The sequence below is a fragment of the Herpailurus yagouaroundi genome, unplaced genomic scaffold, assembly GCF_014898765.1.
Source record: "Herpailurus yagouaroundi ecotype Mexico unplaced genomic scaffold, PumYag 140, whole genome shotgun sequence".
Lineage (NCBI taxonomy): Eukaryota > Metazoa > Chordata > Mammalia > Carnivora > Felidae > Herpailurus > Herpailurus yagouaroundi.
In genome coordinates this window covers 62,169,350-62,189,002 of record NW_024412395.1, presented here as the reverse complement: position 1 = coordinate 62,189,002, position 19,653 = coordinate 62,169,350, and the positions used below count along the sequence as shown (strand labels likewise).

Sequence of the window (19,653 nt, the reverse complement as noted above, 5' to 3'; positions counted from 1 at the left end):
CATTTTAGAAAGTGTTAAGAGATCTCTGCTGTAAACTGGTACTTGGTTGACAGCTAGTTACCAACGTGAAGTGGAAACATGGAACAGTTTAAAGTGTGTGTTAAAAATATATTACTTTTTAATGATATAAATGTCTTCCAAAAATTAAAGTAAAATAGTGTCTCGCAATTCCATTTTTTGAAAAAGCAGTGTGTTCCTATTGAAACAATGTCTATCCTTCCATCTCTAAAAAATTATTTAAAGACTTTTGGCAAGGTCAACATGGTCAGTCCTGTGATTCTGGGCATTGTTGAATACATATCTCACTATTTCTCCTGAAAACATGTGTGAAACTCACTCCATTCTGAAACTCTGCTCAACACAGTTTGAAAACAAACCTTTGAATCAGCTTTAGAACAATTTTAAAGAAAAATTTCAAAGAGTAATAGGGAGTTTCTATATACCCCACACCCACTTTCCTCTGCTATTAACATCTTACATCAGTATAGCTCATGTGTTACAATTAATGAACCAATATTGACATATTTGTATTAACTAAAGTTTACACATTATTGAGAATTCTTTAGTTTTTACCTAATGTCCTTTTTCTGTTTCAGGAAGCCATCCAAGATACCATATTTCAGTCATGGTATCTCCTTAGACTCATCTTGACTGTGGTAGTTTTTGCTGTATTTTTGAGGCATATGGTCAGGAATTTTATAGAACGTCCCTCAATTAGGAATTGACTGATGTTTTTCTTATGATTAGCCTGGGATTATGTTTTTGGAAGGAAGACTGTCAAGGTGCAATGCTATTTTCATCACATCATATCAAGGGGTTATGTTATCAACATGACAGTATGTTGAAATCACTGTTGATGTTAACTGTTGACCCCTAGTTGAGATGGTGTTTGTCAGGTGTCTTCATTGTGAAGTTAATCTCTTCTGCCTCACCTTTTATCATATCCTCTTTGGAAGGAGGTCCCTATGCATAGAGCACATGAGGGGAGCTTTGCTCTACCTTCTTGAAGGCAGAATATCTATGTAAATTATTTGGAGTTTCTCTCTTTCATTTACTTATTTATTCGATCATTTATTTGTATCTATATTGACTCATGGATATTACTTTATAGTTTGGATTATAATCCAACATTATTTTTTTGCTCAGATTGTCCTAGTTTTTACCACTGGGAACTCTTTCAGTTGGCTCCTGTGTCCCTTTGACATACCTATATCATTATATCATTGTGCTTTGTTTTGATTTGTTTGTTTCCTGAATAGTTCCATGCTTTCTGGCACTGCAAGATGTTCTAGTCTTATATATATTTCTAGTCCTAGAATCAGATATTTCTCCAGAAAGCTCTCATTCCTTTTATTTGTAAATGGTATGAGAAACCAAGGTCTGGGTATTTGGTGTCCAGCTATTGGGGTGTCCTTGCTTCTAGCCCTCCAGGCTGATGGAGTAAGGAGACATTACTGTAAATAATAGCCCAGTATATACACATATCTAGGAATATTTGTATATATACCCATCTGCAGCTATATTACACTATGAGTTCATACTAATATTCCCAACTCTAATCTATTACCACATAGATTATTCTAACCCCTTCCCCTTGCTTGTCTGTAACCTCTCATTTCAACAGTGAGAAATCTGGTTCTGTTACCCATCATCCATTTACTCCATTGTTCAATTCCAGCACACATATATAATGGTATTAAAATTGTTAACTTGTACTGCTGTAGGAAACAACTTCATCAACTAGAGTACAGTGCTTATATACAGTTTCCTTTGCTTTTTTAAGTCTTAACAGACCCCACTCATTTCCAAAGTTACATAGGTCAGTAACTTTTCTCCTCCCCCCTTCAGTGATATTTGCAATACACATTTGTTGTGTCGTTGCACATTTGTGTGATACAGTTACATTCTTTTGTCACATCACATATTCCATCCTGGGATTCCCCTGCCCCCTGAGATGATTTTCTTTAATTGGCATACATTAAGGTTCACTCTCTATACTGTACATTGTGATGGATTTTGACATTTGTATAATGACATGAACCTATTATAGTATCATGCAGAGGAGTTTCATCACTCTAAAATATCCCCTGTGCTTCACTTGTTCAGTGCTCTCCTTCTCTCCCTTAACCCTTGGCAATCACTGATCTTTTTAACTGTCTCTATAATTCTGCCTTTTCCAGAATATCATAATTGGAATCATAAAGTATTTAGCCTTTCATACTGACTTCTTTGATATAATATGTACTTAAGATTCATCCATGTCTTTTTGTTTCTTGATAGATCATTTATTTTTATTATTGAATAACATTCCATTGTATGGATGTTCACTGGTTTATACATTCACCTATTAAAGAATATCTTGGTTTCTTCCAGGTTTGGATGATTATGAATAAAGCTGTTCCATATATTCACATGCATTATTTTTTGGTGGACATACATATTTTAATCAGTTGGGTAAATACCTAGGAGTAAAATTGCTGGATTCTGTGGTAAGACTATGTTTAGCATTGTAAGAAATTGCCTTCTGAAATGGCCAAACTGTTTTGCATCTCTACCAGCGATCAATAAGAGCTTGTTTGTTTTCCTACATCCTCAACAGCAATGCGTTGTCATGTTTTGTGTCTTTGGACAAGTCACCTAAGTGTGTGAGACCTATTCCCTCATCTGTGTATAATGGGATGATTGTAGATCACCGAGACTTTCTTCTAATGCTCAGGTTTTATTATTTACTTCCCTCCACAGTCTTAGACACTGACCCAGAAGCTCATTAACACAGTATTCTTTTCTTTGGCCACCTTTCCTCCTACATTGCCACACTGAATTTCCTTTGTTTAGCTGTCAGTGCTCTTTCCAGACCACTCCTTTAAGTACAACATGTAATTTTCCTGGCTTTTATTATCTGGAGATCACTTTCCTTTGTTAATATGCTGTGTTTTAATTTTTTCACATCAAATCTAATTAGAAAGAGCTTGCTTTGTCTGAGAGTAATTAAATTTTATCAGGTCAAACTAAATACAAGTTGATGGCCTTACAGTTTTTCTAAAAATTATCCTAGACTGCTTACCAAAATCTAAATTAAATTCCTTTTCATCCCTTCACCAGGAAGACTTCATGAATAGAACTTGAGGTCTTGATCAATTTCAGCATTTGGACTCCTCTCTTTCTACAGGACAGATCTCAGAAGTTAGGAAACTGAGCCTGAAAAACAGCAAACCACCAGAGGGTCTCACTCAGGATATATTTGATAAACTCTCTTTTCTTTGATACTAAATGTATCCTGTTGCCTTGAAAGAAATGAATACACCTACCTTATACAGTGAGCAATTTTCTCTCCAGGGAGTATTTTACTCATTCAAGTTCACCATAGGTCAGCCTAAGAGCAGTCCTAGTGCAATTCATATTTCTTCCCACAGACATCCTTAACTGCTTCAGGATGTATGACTAATTAGAAAAAATATACACAACAGGCACAGTATATGACACACAATAACCACCTACACAGGTTGCCATTGTGTTTAAGTCACACAGATTACCCTATGAGTCATTAACTTTTATTAAAAAAAAGTTTTTAAAATCAATGTACTAGCAGAGAATGTATATAAGTGCTTTCAAAAGTTCAGGTGAGTCAAGTGAGAGCTAACAGGAAAGCAGCATTTCCTTCTTAAAGGGAGTGATTGACAAACCTAAGAATTAAATATTCAAAATCCAAAAAATAAAATCATCTTTAATGGACAACTGTACTTATTTTTCCATCTCACACAGATCTTCAGGCAAAGGTATTAATTCAGGGGCCTGAAGGCATTCATTGCTCCCCACAACACTTTTGCCATTTCATTTACGAGTATAAAGTTACTCTGGCTGGGCAGACACTTATTCTTGGCCTTGTAGGTATTTGAAGTTCAGTAAATGTTTGTTGCTAAATTAGAAAAAGGGGAACTAAATGGATTTTGAATAAGGGCTTAGAAGAGCTCATCTTTGAATATATGACTCACTGTATGACTGTATTATAAGCATGCCCCAACAAGCATCTTAAGGCAGCTTTATATGAGGTGGCCTGCTTATCTGATCTGCCCACTCCAGGTGGGCCCTAGAACTTGAACAGCTGTAGTTATGTCCATCCAGATATTATCAGGTATAATAATACCTGAAAGAGTCTTAAACTGGAATTTTATACCATGACAAATGTAAAACTAAACGATAACTGCGTATGCAGATTACCCAGATTTTACTTAAACATGGTATCAACTACAAAAGGTCTTCAATAGGATTGAGTTCCTTTGTCTACTAAGGAATTGATCCTTTTAAATAAACAATACATTCTTACATGCTCCTTGGTTCTAAATTTCTAGGTTTCAAAATTGTTATACACATTCTTCAAACTGTCTATATCAGGTTTGAGTGATATTCTTTGGTGTGTCCAAGTTCTTTTCCTAGAACAATAATAATAAAAACTAACTTTCATTAAAAATCTCCCACATTTGCAGAATTGGTCTAAACTCCTTATGTGTATGAGCTCACATTTCTTTCTTCTCTCAGGACCTCTATTGCTGTTTCCCAGGACATTTTCTATCCGTCTACAACTGCTCAATTTTAGACTCTAAAAGCTATCTTATCAGGAAGGAGTTCGCTTTCCTTCAGTGTTCTCTACTGACATGGGCAGGGATTGAGTGATTGTGAATAGCTACTCTGCCTTTGTGGCCTTGAAATCTGTGTATCTCTGTGTGTTTTTTACATGATGATTGGCAGAATGAACTTCTACAATGTAATTTCTATAATAGGGCCAAATTGGGGTATCTTTGCCCATTGCACATGAGCATGGATAATATAACCCTCCCTCTGAAGGTTCAATAATAGAGCTACCTGTGAAAAATCATGATTACCATGGTAGAATATTATAATAATATGTTGTCAATTGCTCATCATCTATTTTGTGCCCATAATACTTGTACATGGTATATATGTACTTTGTGATACCTAATTTAGCTGCACTGGTTCATTTTTCACTTCTCATCTCCCAGATATATTCTGCATAGATGGGATTGTGGATAACAGAGTTCCCTGTCTCTTACTGTGAACCACATTATTCATGTATAGTTTACTCCTTTTATTTTTTTTTTTAATTTTTAAATTTTATTTATTTTGAGAGAGAGAGAGAGAGAGAGAGAGAGAGAGAGAGAGAGAGAGAAAGCAGGAGAGGAGCAGAGAGAGAGGGAGAGTGAATATGCCAAGCAGGCTCTGTGTTGTCAGTGCAGAGCCTGCGATGGGGCTTGATCCCACCAACCATGAGATCACAATCTGAGCCGAAATCAAGAGTTGGATGCTTAACCAACTGACCCACCCAGGTGCCCCTAGTTTGCTCCTTTTAGAAGGCTTCTATACTTAGCATTAGGGTCTCATTTTACAGTCTGTATTTCCTTTAATACCTAGTTCAGAAATAACGTAGTTACTCTTTTTAAATGATTCACATTTGAATCTACTATCCTAAGGGCTTTATATTCATTATCCTTTTTAATCCTCATAGCACTCCTTTGAGATAGGTACTTTTCTTAGTCCAATTTGACATATGATCAAGGTCTGATTTAATGATGCTGTTAAGAATTTGAGGGGCGTCTGGGTTCCTCAGTCGAAGTTGGACGCTCAGGTCCAACTTCAGCTCAGGTCATAATCTCATAGTTCGTGGATTCGAGCCCCGCATCAGGCTCTGTGGCTGACCGCTGGCTCAGAGCCTGGAGCCTGGATTCTGTGTTTCCTTCTCTCTCTGCCCCTCCCCCACTCACACTTTGTCTCACTCTGTTTCTCCAAAATAAATACGTGTAAAAAAAAAAAAAAAGAATTTGAAAGCAGGTCCACTGATTCTGTAATCTAGTCTTTACCATTATAGCTGTGTCTTACACCTAGTGTTCACGTAACAAAACAAAGCAATTCACTTGTTAGATGAAGGCAGATTCTAACATTCTCCTGGGTCATGTACACTAATGAAGGAGGAAAATAGAGAAGAACAAAAGAAATCCTTGGTCTTCAGCAGCAGCAACAGAGCTCTGACATATTTTTTAGACTAGGTGTTATAAATGTAGCTAAGCAGTTGAACTGAAAATGTTTCTTTGGGCCAAGGTCTGAGTTTCAATGCCTATCATACTGACTTGTGCATAGGAGAAATTCAATGAAACATCGAATTGAATTCAAATATGTTCTCCAAAACAGCTAGCCTCAGTACGAAAGGAAAGGTTATAGAATTACCTAGCTTTTGGATTACCATTTTATGGTTTGCAATCTGCTTTTGAAACCAACACATACAGTTTGTGAAGTAGCTAACAGAAATGTCACTGAGCTCCTCCTACTTCATGGTGCTACTGTATTACCCTAACATACCATCCTTTTTTTCTTTCAATCATCCCAGTAGTCCATGATACAGACAGGACAGATACTATTATTCACTTTAGTAACGAATACCAATGTTTTTAGTAGTAAACACATTTAATAATGTATGGTAGAGATTTTATTCTACTGATTTTGAAATTTGAAAATTGTCAAGCAGAGAGAGGTAGCAGGTGATTTACACCACATACCTCATTTTGTTCTGGGAGAATTCACTTTGGTGAGCCTTTTAAATTTTGCAGATATAGATACAGATGAAGGCCCATATTTTCAGAAAGCCTGGATTATAAGGATTTAACCAAGTTCTGCGACTTCCAACTGATAAACTGAATTCTTTTTAATTCTATAGTTGAGAATATTAGCAGGACTTTGCCCCTAGAGGGTAGAGAAGTCTCCTCCACCCAGTCTTGATTTAGACTGCCTCAAAATCAAGGATGTCTTGTTCTTGGAAAATATGTAATTTTTTTTTGTCTAGATAGTTATTCACAGGATTCTGGGAGCCGAGGCCAGGCTATGACAGGAGGGACTTGCAAGTCTCACACTTTTTCACACCCTTCTTCTATTACAGGTGAGGCCATGATGGGGAGTTGACCTGAGGCATATGCTCTGCTTCCTGGACTGCTCTTTCAGTAGTGCAAACATGTGCTAGTTAAGACAGAGCGATCAGTATTTTGGGAAATGGAGAGAACAATTTTGATGATCTCTTCCAGGCCACTGGGATCAAATTACACACAAGTGGGGGTGGGATGGGTAGGTGGGATCTTATCTCAAGAAAGCAGATAGCCTTACTGTCAATCATTCTGGTTTCAATAAAACAAGTCTGACTTCATTTAAAACAAGAACAAGAATAACAATAATAAAGAGTTGAGCTTAGACTGGAGTTTGGAAATGTGGAGAGATTCTCATTGGTGGAATTGAGCTGGTCTTCACAATACCAGACACTGCAGGAGCTTGTCAGGGACTCTACAATCCAGTTGGGTCTGCTGGTCTTAAAGTAATCATTGCTGACTACAGCTGTTTGTTATTCTGTGTTAGACTTTGGTTATTTTTAGGTGTTCGGTGAAATCTTATTAAAATCTGGATTGGTGTCACTTGTCCTAAGAGGAATTACCAAGGGCAGAGCCCTCCCTAGAGTTGAAGAGGTGGTAATTGTGGTGACCACCTCACTCATTTGGGCCTACCCAATGTCCACAGGCCTGGACAGGAGTATGAAGAAAACATGTACGCCCATGCCCAAATATCTAAACATTGTGAATCAAACTACCTAATTGTCTAGAATATGTCCCAACCTCCTACCTTGCCTCCTATCTTCATAATGGCCTGGGAGGCCAGTTAAAATTTAAAATCCTCTTCTCTCTTTTTCATCTTTTGCCCCAAACCATTCCGTTTTTCTTCCCATGCTGGCTCTATCCCATATGAGGAGGGTTCTTGTTCACCCATGCATGGATATCCCAGGCCACGTTTCCAAACTCCATATATAAGCTCACAGCAAATGGCTACCATTGCTGCCCCTTGAGCCTATAGGGTATACACATTCACGTGCTGTAGCATCAGAATGAAGGGCCCAGGGTTGAAGCCTGAAGTCTCTCTGGACAGATGATTCTGGAGTCCTGGGTACCCAGACCATGAACTAGAAGGGGGCAGGTAGGCCCAGTGAATGCCTTACTGCATAGGATGGAACATGGCTAGAAGAAAGTCAGAGCAGACACCTTGCCCACTTCTAAGAGCAGCAATGCCAATAGAGGGTAGTTTTCTCAGATGACTACCTCCTAAGAGTAAGCAGCAGCAAAATCAATGGTGGCCTGGAAAAATATATATATAAGAATAGAAGAAGCTAAAAGGATTTTGCCAGGGATCATAAAATCTCTAAGTAACTCTTAGATATAGCTGGGGCAGACACTGAGAGGGCCTTACTTTAAGGAAATCAGCCATTGGAAGGTTAAACTGTAAAATTATAATTTAGGAATAAAGGGTTGTATTTTTTTTTAGTTAGATTACACAGGAGCAGGTCACATTGCATAATTCATCATTACAGTGCTTCCTCAGGTAGGAAAGCATAGACTCTAAAGGCTCAGAGATGCATCCAGCAGAGTGAGCTTTTGGATTACAAGTTCAGTATTCTCTTGTGTGAAAACATAGTGAGGGGAAGCAGCCAAAGGAGGTAAAGTAAGTTCATGGCAGGTCTGTTAATGAGAGTTCTGCACAGCCTCTTGCTTGTGTCTGGATGCAAGAAAGAATTCTCGCTTCATTAATTTTTCTCAATTGCTCTTCCCACCTCCCTGGGTTTTGCTGTTGAGTGAATTAGCTTCCTGGTTTTTGGAGGTGCTTTTACTTCCTTTTGATTCATTTTACTTAATTTTCTAAACTGTTATTTTTTTTTAATGCTAACCACAGTGTATTTCAACTTTGAGTCAATATCATTAGCCTGCTTCCCCAGTATGGGATTACTGACCTTATTGAGAAACTCCTTGCCTCATTCTCATGATCTGGCCACTTGTAATGTTTCTTTTCTCATACCATGTGACTAGTCTTATACCTCTAGACTTCTGTATATATTGAAGAATAGTCTTACACCTCTAGACTTCTGCATTTATTCAAGAATGGGTAGTGTCTATTGAGCACCTAAATTGTACTGGATGCCTTTTCACTCATGGCAGTCCTCTCTGACAAAGATGACAAAAATAATGACTAACCTCTGTTGAGAACTTATCTTGTCTGTCACTATGCTAAGCTCTGTGCATCTATTTGGTTATTTGCTGTCATAGCCACATCAAGGGGGAATGGCCACCCCCATTTTATAAGTGAGGAAACTTCCAGAGAGCATTAAATGAACTGCTTAAAGCCATGAATGGTGAAGCTAAGATCAGAACCCCAGTCTGATTCACATGTCCTTTTCATTGTACTATGCTCCTACCTTACTTTATATTAATTTAGTGTGCATGCTTTTTTTCTGAAATAAAAAATCATAATTTATAGTTGTTATTGTCTGCCCCATAAAGTGTGGTTGTCCTGGGAATAGTAGAGCTAGACAGGGCATTAGAAGAAACATCTAGTCTGATATTTTCACTGTGTAGTCAGGAAAACAGAAGTTCAGAGACATTAAATGATCTGCTGAAGGTCTTACAGTGAGTTGTATATGACCCTAAGCCCTTGTTTTTAAATTCTTATTTTTGTTTTTGTTTGTTTGTTTGTTTGTTTCCAGTGACATTTTAGGGGCCTATAAGAACCCAATTTGCCAATCCTGAAAATTTATAATGTTCTCTGCATCACCATTTTTTAACTCCCCTTAGTTTAATAATTAAAACCAATATTCTCTAAATGATAATGTAAAAACTGAATTATAAGACCTTAGCTAAAAACTCAGGAACTGAAAAAAATCTATATGCAGATGGAGTATAACTTTTCAAAAGGTAAATGAAAGTAACTTTGTTATCATCAAAAGACTAATGAAATATAGAATATCTTTAAGTGAACAGCACTTGGGTTTTAACAGAAAATCTTTCTTACTACTACATGTAGAGCCAGACAATTGCCCTATGAATACATTACTGAAATGAATTATGGTACATGCTGTGATTTATAAAGCAAGAGATAAAGTGTGGCAAATTTTACTAAAATTCACTGAGCCTATCTCCAACAGTAATGAGCTTGAATAGAGTGGCTTATTAACCATAGATCAGATGGCTAACACATATAGCAACAAAACAAATCTACTAGATTAAATAATCAATTAACATTTATTAGTAGTTCAGTCTTGATTTCCAAGTATGCTGGCTATTTCTACCACACCATTATCAGGCAGTGATTGCTATGTCAAAGAAAATGGGCGGGGATGTTCTGTACTTTTTCCTGTTCCTGAGGGTGAATATGCCATAAGGAATTTAATAAGGGACTAAAAGGATTAGTTTGGGAGAAAAATAGCTCATAAAAAAAAAGGACCACACACATTTTCAAGGTAGTATCTGGTTTATTATTCAGTGTTGCTCAGGCATGATATTAGAATTCTCACATGCCAGGGGCCAGAAAACGCAAAGGGTAAATCAATAGCTAGCATCTAAATTCAGCTTATCCTGTGCCTGGTAACAGGAACAGTGGAAAAGATACTAAGTAGTCTCACTGCCTACCTACCAACCAAATCACTTCTCCACACCTATACTTGCTGTGCATTGTGTGCAATTAGATGAGCAACCCACCTTCCAGTATTTACTCAATTTACTTTGGGGATAATTACAAAACAGCAGTTATGACTGCTTACGTTTCTAAAAGTTCAGTTGAATCCATTAGGAAGTCCCCAAAGCAATCTTTTCCATGAATATGCATATTGTTTTTCTTTTGGAAAGTGTTATAATTTGTCTCAGGAAAGCAGTAAAATATTTTCTATGGATATGTGTGCTATTTTCTAGAGATAATTAATAACCAAAATTAATTACAAGACTTTTTATTTTATTAGAACAGTATAGTGCACTGACACTTTTGTCAAATACAGAGCTATGCAGTCTGAAGTTTTAGAGAAACCACAATCCTAAAATATCATCTACTTAGGTTAATTTGTAGGCATTGAGGAGGATATCAGTATGTAGTAGTGTGGAGAATGAACTAGAAAAAAACTAAGGCATAGCCTTTTAACTTTCTGGAAAAAGACATACATTAGAGGGTAACTCACTTCCCTTCACAAAATCTGTACCTGACATCCACAGTTACTCCCACCTGTCATCATTTTCCTGCAGTCACAGTGGAGGAAACGTCCCTCCTCCTATCTAAGGCCACCGTCCTCCGTGTGTCCTGAGAATCCACTTCCAATCACCTTGTGTGCAACTTTGCACTATTGATTATTTCATCTCTCTCCCTACTACTGTTTCGTGAAGCTAATTTCCTTCAAACATTTCTCCCTCTCACATTTCCCTTTCAACAGAATTTAAATATGTCCAAGTCCTTTACATCTTGAGACACACACACACACACACACACACACACACACACACACACACACGTGCATTCTCTTATCCCACTCTCCTTCACAGCCAAGATTTATGAACTTTCACTTCCTTCCTTTTAGAAAACATATTAAAATATTTCAAATATATACTTCTCAAGCTACTCCAATATGAATCCCAGTCTGCTGAAACCACTCTTACTGAGGCCACCAGGAATCTTCGTGTTGCTAATGCCAATGGCCATGTTCAATCTGTTTCATATTTGACATCTCAGCCCTCAACACAGGCAAGTAGTCTCTCCCCTGGCTGAAATGCCACCCTCCTCCCTTGGCTTTTCTCTGCCTTCTCTACTGTTTCCTTCCAGTCTCCTTTAGCATCTCTTCATTTCCCACCCATGTTTAAATGATAGAGCTCCCTGGTGAACCTTTCTCTTTTGCAAAACTTACTTCCTAGGCAATCAGAACCACTCCTATGGGTCACATACCACTTGTGCACAGAAAACTCCCAGCATATTTAGGCTGTCTAGACCAAGGTGCTACAGTACAATATATCCAATTGACACTTTAACATCTCTACTTAGATAAGACACAGGCAACTGAAACTCATCGTGTCTAAGTCTGAATTCATTTTCCCATTCAAGTCTTCTCTCTGTCAGTGTATCTTACTGAAAAGTGTATCACATACTCCCCTTTGCTTCTGCCAGAAACCAGGGAACAAGGTTGGACCAAACCACAGACAATAGCAAACCATTTGTTCAACATTTATTTAGTGGGTGTATTAGTTTCCTACGGCTGCCATAACAAATTACCACAAACGTTGTGGCTTAAAACAACAGATATTCTCTTAAGATTCTAGAGGCTTAGCCATCTAAAATCAAGGTGCCAGCCCAGCCATTGTCCCTTTGAAGGCTCCAGGGTAGAAACCTTTCTTGCTTATTCCAGTTTCTGGTGGCCACAAGCATTCTTTGGCTTGTGGCTGTGTAATGGATCTCTGCCTCTGTCTTCATATGGTCTTCTCCTTTGTCTCTGTATTCTCCACTCTTCTTTTAAGGACACCAGTCATTGGATTAAAATCCACATTAAGGTCCACAATGATTTTATATTGAGATCCTTAATTAATTACATTTGCAAAGACCTTGTTTTTAAATAAGGTTAAATTCTGAAGTTTGGGTGAAAATGAATCTTTGTAAGTGCGATTCAACTTACTATAGGGGGAAAGGAGAGGGATGAGTTTCAAAATTAAAAACATGTAGATAGAAACATATTCATTTATTAATTCACTTCTACTGGCCAAAGCAAGAAAATGTTCTCAGTGAAAATAACAAACCTCTTTTAACTTTTCTGCAATTTTTGTTCTCCCAGCTATTTTATTTTTTTCTCTCCAAACTTAATAATTTATTACTTGGTAGATGGCAGGATATTTAAATTCTGATAATTAAACACACACACACACACACACACACACACACACACACACACACACACTAGTAGAGAGGACATTTTTGTTTTTCAGTTTCCACTCATGGCCATTGTATACTTTAGCACTGTATACAGTAGGCTGTATTTATAGTTCACTAAGTTACCCAGTGGAGTTATAATGCCTCTGAAAGATCATCATTCTAACAGCTGTCTTGCTGGTCCTCCAGGAACCTTGTTTGAGGTCATTCTTGACATCCGCTTTCCCCTCACTACCCAAATCCAGTTAAGTCTACTGATTCTACCTTTTAAAGATCTCTCCAATCAATCCACTTCTCTCCATCTTCACTTGCCACAACCCTAGCCTAAACCACCATCTTTGCCTGTTTGAACAACCTCAAGAGATTCCAAACTGATCTCCCTAGGTAAATATTTCACAAAGAAGTAGAAGAAACTTTCTAAATTCAAGTCTGATAATTTTATTCATCTGCTTTAATTATCATCCCATTCCCTTATTTAAATTTCTTTTTTTTTTTTTTTAGTGTTTATTTATTTTTGAGACAGAGAGAGACAGAGCCTGAGTGGGGGAGGGGCAGAAAGAGAGGGAGATATAGAATCTGAAGCAGACTCCAGGCTCTAAGCTTGTCAGCACAGAGCCTGATGTGGGGCTTGAACTCAAGAACCCGCGAAATCATGACCTGAGCCGAAGTTGGACGCTTAAGCGACTGAGCCACCCAGGTGCCCCTCATTCCCTTATTTTAGAGGCCAAACTCCAACAAGACTCTTATGGCACACTGCCTTCTGGACCCCACAAAACTCTGTGGCTTAATTTCTCATCACATTATACTAAACTGTTTGTTCCTTGACAATGTTAAGCTCTCTAAACTACCTCAGGGCTTTTACACATGCTATTCCCTTTGTTTGTATGTTCCTTAAGAATTTAAAAGTTCAGGCTCTGAAGTTGAGCAGATCTACATTTGAGATCCTACTCTGTCCTTTATGAGCTGGGTGGCTTTTTGCCTTTCTGCATCAACAAAATATGATTGAGAGTAACATCTCAAGATTAATGTAAATTTTAAGTAAGTGGATCCAAAATTTTTTCCAAGTCATATAGCAGTACATAAATCCTAGTTATAATCTTTACAGTTATTCTAATAGAACAATTCAGTTGAAGGCCTTGAATCTCACTGTAAAGTACAACTTGAGAATGATGCTAAATTGATAGACCTAAATCCATATGTAAGTCCTTATGGGAAACATTTTATTTCTCTTAAATTTATTGTATTCTACCTATAAGCCTATAATACAATTGGTCAAGCATGAGTTTATCAGCTTCTTTGTGAATTAAAATTTCAAGTTTCAAATTAAAGTTTTATTGAATATATGGAAAACGAGATGACTCCCTATACATTTTGCAACTGGATGACCAGTTCCTCTTGGTTTACCCAGGGCTTTCCCACTTTGGACACTAATAGTTCTATATGCTGAGGGTCTCCTCTGTCAATCACCACAGAGTATAACTGATGACCTCAGTGTGCCTTCCACTTGCAAGAAGAGTTTTTTTCTGTGCCTCATCTAAGGCTCCCATTTCTTCCTGATTATATATCCAAGGATTCCCTAACGTTTATGGAAATTGTGGAGTCAGGAGAAGGGGAATATTGCCTAGCTTCATCTCTCTCAAAGGAGAGCAGTGATGCTAGTGACTTAGGAACCTGGCCTTGGAGAGTTGGAGTAAATGATACAAGGTGAGAGCAAACCCCAGCTTCTGTAGCAACCACAGGGGTCAAGATGGTATCCAACTCCATGGATGCAAATATTCGGGATGAGGAATAGGAAGTACTTTCATGCCCTAGTGATATGTGGGGTCATCCCGGTAGATTTCCTCCAGCTGAGCAAGCGAGGCCTGTGAGGTATAACTCTTTTGAGCCCTGGCCACCCCACAGATGTAAAGCAGTACAAATTAAGTTTATATTGTACTTGTCCTGCTGGGCACTGCTATGCTGCACACTAACCTTGGGATGTCTTCTGAATGCTAGGTGCTGGGCATCTCACCAGGGGGAACATAGGCTTAAGTAAGGGGAAGTACTTCGCATGCCACAAAGTCTCCATCCTTAAAATCCGGCCCAGAACAAGACAGAGGCAAGGCCCACTATTCCAATGACCACTGCTAGAGCCAGGGCAGAGCCGGCCATGGAGGTTCATAGGGGGAAGGCAGCCCTTCCACAAGTGTCATGGGTTTTCATGCTCTGCCTGGTCAAAGACCAAAAGATTTATAGCTCTGGAGCTCAGCTTTCTGAGTTCCCACATACAGCCATCTCCTGGGCAGTTACTATCATCTCATAGAACCAGAGTCACGGTCTTTCTAACTCCTCTTTTCCCCATGTCTTTCTTCTCCTGGGTGGCATCTCCCCTTGGAAAAGTGAGGTGTCTTCCCTTACATTTGCCCTTTTGAGGGAAGCCACCCAGTGATTGGCTTGTAATTTTTCTGTCTCCATTTATATTATGATTTATTGTTAATTTATTTCCTGAAGAAAAGAAAGCAAGCCTTCACAGTTTAATATCTGGCTGTGCACCCCTTTTGCTAGGGCTCATGTTGTATCTTAAGTAAATTATTGATAGAAAAACTGGGAGCATGGCTACAAGGAAAACATCAAGATGAGATCCCAGGCTTTTCTAACAGAGTGTCCATTCTGTTGTCATGATATTTTTGTAGTAAAGACATAGGATTCTTCTGCTCCTTCTGGTCATATGCAAGTTGGGTTGGGGTTCAAGTACTGATTTCCCTTATATTGAAATACCCTAAGACTGAGTAGTGTCCTGGCAGGGCTGTGGGGTGGTTGGCTTAAACAGTACTATGCCATTGTCGTAGTTTTTTTGCATTTTGTCGGATATCAGCAGCAATTAATCTGATGCTATCTGTGGCTGTTGATTGCTTGTTTGTCTTAGTTCACAGCTTGAGCCATCCCTTTGTTTATTTTGGTTCTTTTTACAAGGCCCTCTTTGTGGTCTTAGGCACTGTAAGTAGATGGAGTGGAACCAGGAGTTAATGTGTAAAGTTTTTCATCTTCAGAGAGTTTCATTTCAAGCTAGCTTTGGGTCACATGTGCACCAAGTTCAGTTTTTGTTTGGATAGAATGCTTCAGCTTGGAGAGAAAGAACAGGAAGTAGTACATTCCAACCCCCAGGCAGCAGCTTCTGCTTGTCAAGACTTTCTTGACAATAAGGTCACAGACATTTAGTAAGGGCGGCTCTGGGAAGTAATTTACAAATTGTGTTAAGAGCAACAAAAAAGGTTTATTATTAAACTAGGAACTATATGAGCAGACTAGCAGAAACCAGTTGTAAAATGAGTTTACCTCCAGTCCAAGTATCAGGAGACTGTGCCAGTTAGAGACACTTCAGGTTGAAGGGAAACCAAGGCCAGAATGGGAATCATCCTCTCTGCAAACCAACTCCTTGAACAAGAACATGGAGGAGAAATAACAACTGCTGCCCAGTTTGGCAACCAGAAAACAGAAAGGAAGAGTTGCTTTTAATTACACAGTAAAACACATTCACATTTCAGCCATGAAGCAGCCATGGAGGGTAAGAACAGCTTGTCAACACCAGGTTGGTGCTTTTGGAATAGGAACCAAAGAAAGAGGCCAAAAAGCATGGCTGCAGCTCAGCTGTTATAGATATATCCTGATAAGTGTATACATTCAAGTTAGAGAAAAATAACTTATCACCTTCTGGTCTTTCCTCAAGTCTGGGATTAACAATTTCATGGAATTAAGAAACTATTGCCTGTTTCTTTCCTTCCATCTCTGAAGAGCTCCCAGCATACAGAATGTATCATTGCTCTACTGGAGAGGGGACCCTGTATGGGCCTAGCTGAACCATGCATTGCCATTCTCATGAGCCTTGACCCCTTTCCTGAAATCAGAAGAGGCAGTGCCAGCGCTGGGGAGGAGATGCAAATACCATCTAGTGTCATGATGATGAGTTTGTGGTTAATTTAGCATGGCCCAGTTTCTCAATTAGGCCAGAGGATAGCCAGACTGTCAACATCTTCAAAGAACAAAGATGGTGGATAATGTACTCTCTCGTTGTAAGCATACTTCATCATCCTAAAACTCCACAAAGAATCTGCATGTACCTGAATCATACATTCTAACCAGGATAAGAAATCATTCACAGAGTAAAAATGGAAACTGTCAAGTTCAAGAAAGCACAGCTGCCTGGGAAGTTAGTGAAGTCTTATTGATGTTTTTTTTGTTTTGTTTTTTTTGTTGTTGTTGTTGTTTTTTTTTTTTTAGACAAGAAGGATAGTCTGTCAAATGAGATCATTTATAGTCTCAAAGTTACCAGGTCACCCTTTAGTTATGCTCAAAAGATGGTAGCCTATTCTTAAAGGCACATAATCTCCAACTAGCCTCCTAGCATGTTGCTTTGTTGTTAGTAATGCCATTTGTGTTTGAGCTAGGAGGAAATCCAATGTCAAATGAAAGGGATTTCTCCTTTTCATGAATTAGCCTTTCTTTTGCCATGCCATCAAAAAAGTGAGGACACTGCTAATTTCCAAAATCTTTTCCAGGCTGGCAATGAATGATTCAAGTAAATCACTGGATGCCTTTATCTCTGGGTGACTCATGCTATTGAGAGCCAGCTTTATGGGTTTGAAACCCAGCTAAGTTCTCAGTGCCTCCTTTGTCTTTTTATATAGTACAACTAGGTTTAAGTGAACTCAAAAGTTGTTCTTGAATTATACCACTTGTTATCAGATGTATCCCATAAAATTTTATCTGCTTATTTGATTGAATCTAAGTATTATACCAATATGATATTCTCTTTGCAATCTGAAATATATCTTGACACAATTCTGGAAAGTTATGACTCTATGGTATGGCCTCATAATGAAGAATGTCTGTTTTATTTTTTATGTGTTCACAAAAAGAGAATTTGAATAAATGAATTATTTTTGTTACCTATGTATTTCTTCTCCCAGTAGTTGACAGGTGGAATATTGGTTTTGTTTCTAAGTGGCAAAAGACATAAGCTAATTTCTCATCTCTAACTAATGTTTTTAAAGATGATAATGTGCAGGAAAGTATAATTAATAACAGTTTAATATTTTAGAAGATAATCTTCTATATGTAGATGAACTTGAAAAAGTGGCAAAGATGGTATTTAGTCAGGTCTTTTTATTAAAGTAAAATGACTAAAATCCCAAACATTTTCTCAAACAAGGTAAAATCATCTCCGCCCTTAAAAAGAAAAAAAAATTCAATTTCATATTAAGAATGTGTTCTCCCCTATTATGATGGTTAAACAATTTGGAACCTTCAGGTTGGAGTTCCCAGTTAACGATTTTTGTCTTCTAATTCAAGACTTGCTTCCTCTGAGTGAGTTTCTGAAGAAGTAAGCATCTTGCAGATTTGAAATCAAACAGAATTTTCAAATGATCTTAAAGATCAGTGTCATCTTTTCTTTAAGTACCATTCCTCATGTGTTTGATAAAATCATGTTTCATGAGTAAACAAGCAATATGAAGTTAGTACTCCTCCAATCCTTTCATTTCATAGATCAATATCAAGTTCAACTGAAGAGCCATAAAGATAAGCACTATCAACTTGGTAAGCTGTCGTCACAAACATAGGGACTAACTTACCCAAACAGGTTTTATGATCCATGAAAGCAAAAGGTACTTCTTATTCTTCCTTGTGAATAAAAATACTTTTGTTATTATCTTAAATATCAAATAATAACATTTAATTATTGCTGACATTTGTCAAATTTTTGCATTTGAGACTCTGATGGCAATAAATGTATCATTCATTTCGAAAATTTGAAATAACACATCTAACACTTTGAATGTATAGCTTATTTAAGCTAAAAACGTCCAAGGTTCCCATTAAGAGTCAAATTAAACAAGTGTTATTTTAGCAAAAAGAACAAAGGAATTTTAGAGTACTTAAGCTTAGACAAAAACAGACTTACATTTCATCTAAGTTCCAGTACTTACCAAGTGCATAACCTTAAGAAAGTTATTTATGCCCTCTGAACCTTGGTTTCCACATATTAAAAATGGAATAATGAACCTTAGTTCAGAATGTTATTTTGTAGTTTAAGTAAAAGAACATTTATAAAATAATTACCACATACTTAACATAGAGTTGGCATTCAAGTTGCTAGTAGAACTTTCTTTTTATAGAATAACAATATTGTTATTAATGAGAATTCACCTGGTTGATGTTCTCAAACTAAGTATCTTTCTAAAAATAGAAATAAATTGACTCTGGTAATACAGTAATTCAGATAGGAGGGCTTATGAAAAGTCAGCAAGTTTGGCATCACACCATTCAAAGATCTCCAGAAACCAGAAGATGGTGCTTGTGAGATCTAGGTCATTTTTGTGTGCTTCCATTACCTCTTAGGCTGTCAGACAAGGAATTCACTTAAACTTCGCTGCTTTTTACCTCTTAGGCTGTGAGACAAGGAATTCACTTAAACTGCCATGCTTTTCTTATGCTCTAGCCTCTTTGCATAACCTGGATTTTAGTTACCTATGTCAACCATGTAGTTTTGGGGGTAGAATAAGATGAAACACATGCAAAAATAAGAAAAAAAATAACGTGAGATGACAGCACTTCAGTCACTGAAGTTCTGGAAAACAGGATGTTCTTTCCACACCACCTCTTCCTCTCATTCACTGGGGATGATGAGTTACAGTACTTTGGTGCTTGGCAGCTTATCATCTCAGAAGAAACTTGGCATGTCCATGAACCAGAGGTGTGTGTTGAGCTAGCTTTCTCTTTTCTTCCTTTTCTTTCTGTATTCCCTTTCTTTCTTTCCTTTCTTTCTCCTTATTTCTTTTCTTCTTTCCTCCTTCCCTCTCCCTTTCTTTCTTTCTTTCTTTCTTTCTTTCTTTCTTTCTTTCTTTCTTTCTT

At 37.7% G+C, this 19,653-nt stretch overlaps 1 protein-coding gene across 1 annotated transcript in view; it reads left to right on the top strand.

The window, feature by feature from the left end:
- Positions 1 to 19,653, top strand: part of LOC121030780 (uncharacterized) — a 113,863-nt gene that overhangs the window by 92,968 nt on the left and 1,242 nt on the right. Inside the window, exons 7-8 of the mRNA XM_040475559.1 lie at positions 17,301 to 17,348; positions 18,289 to 18,339. Coding sequence (XP_040331493.1) covers positions 17,301 to 17,348; positions 18,289 to 18,319 — 79 coding nt within the window. The 3' untranslated portion in view covers positions 18,320 to 18,339. The remainder of the gene's footprint in view (positions 1 to 17,300; positions 17,349 to 18,288; positions 18,340 to 19,653) is intronic.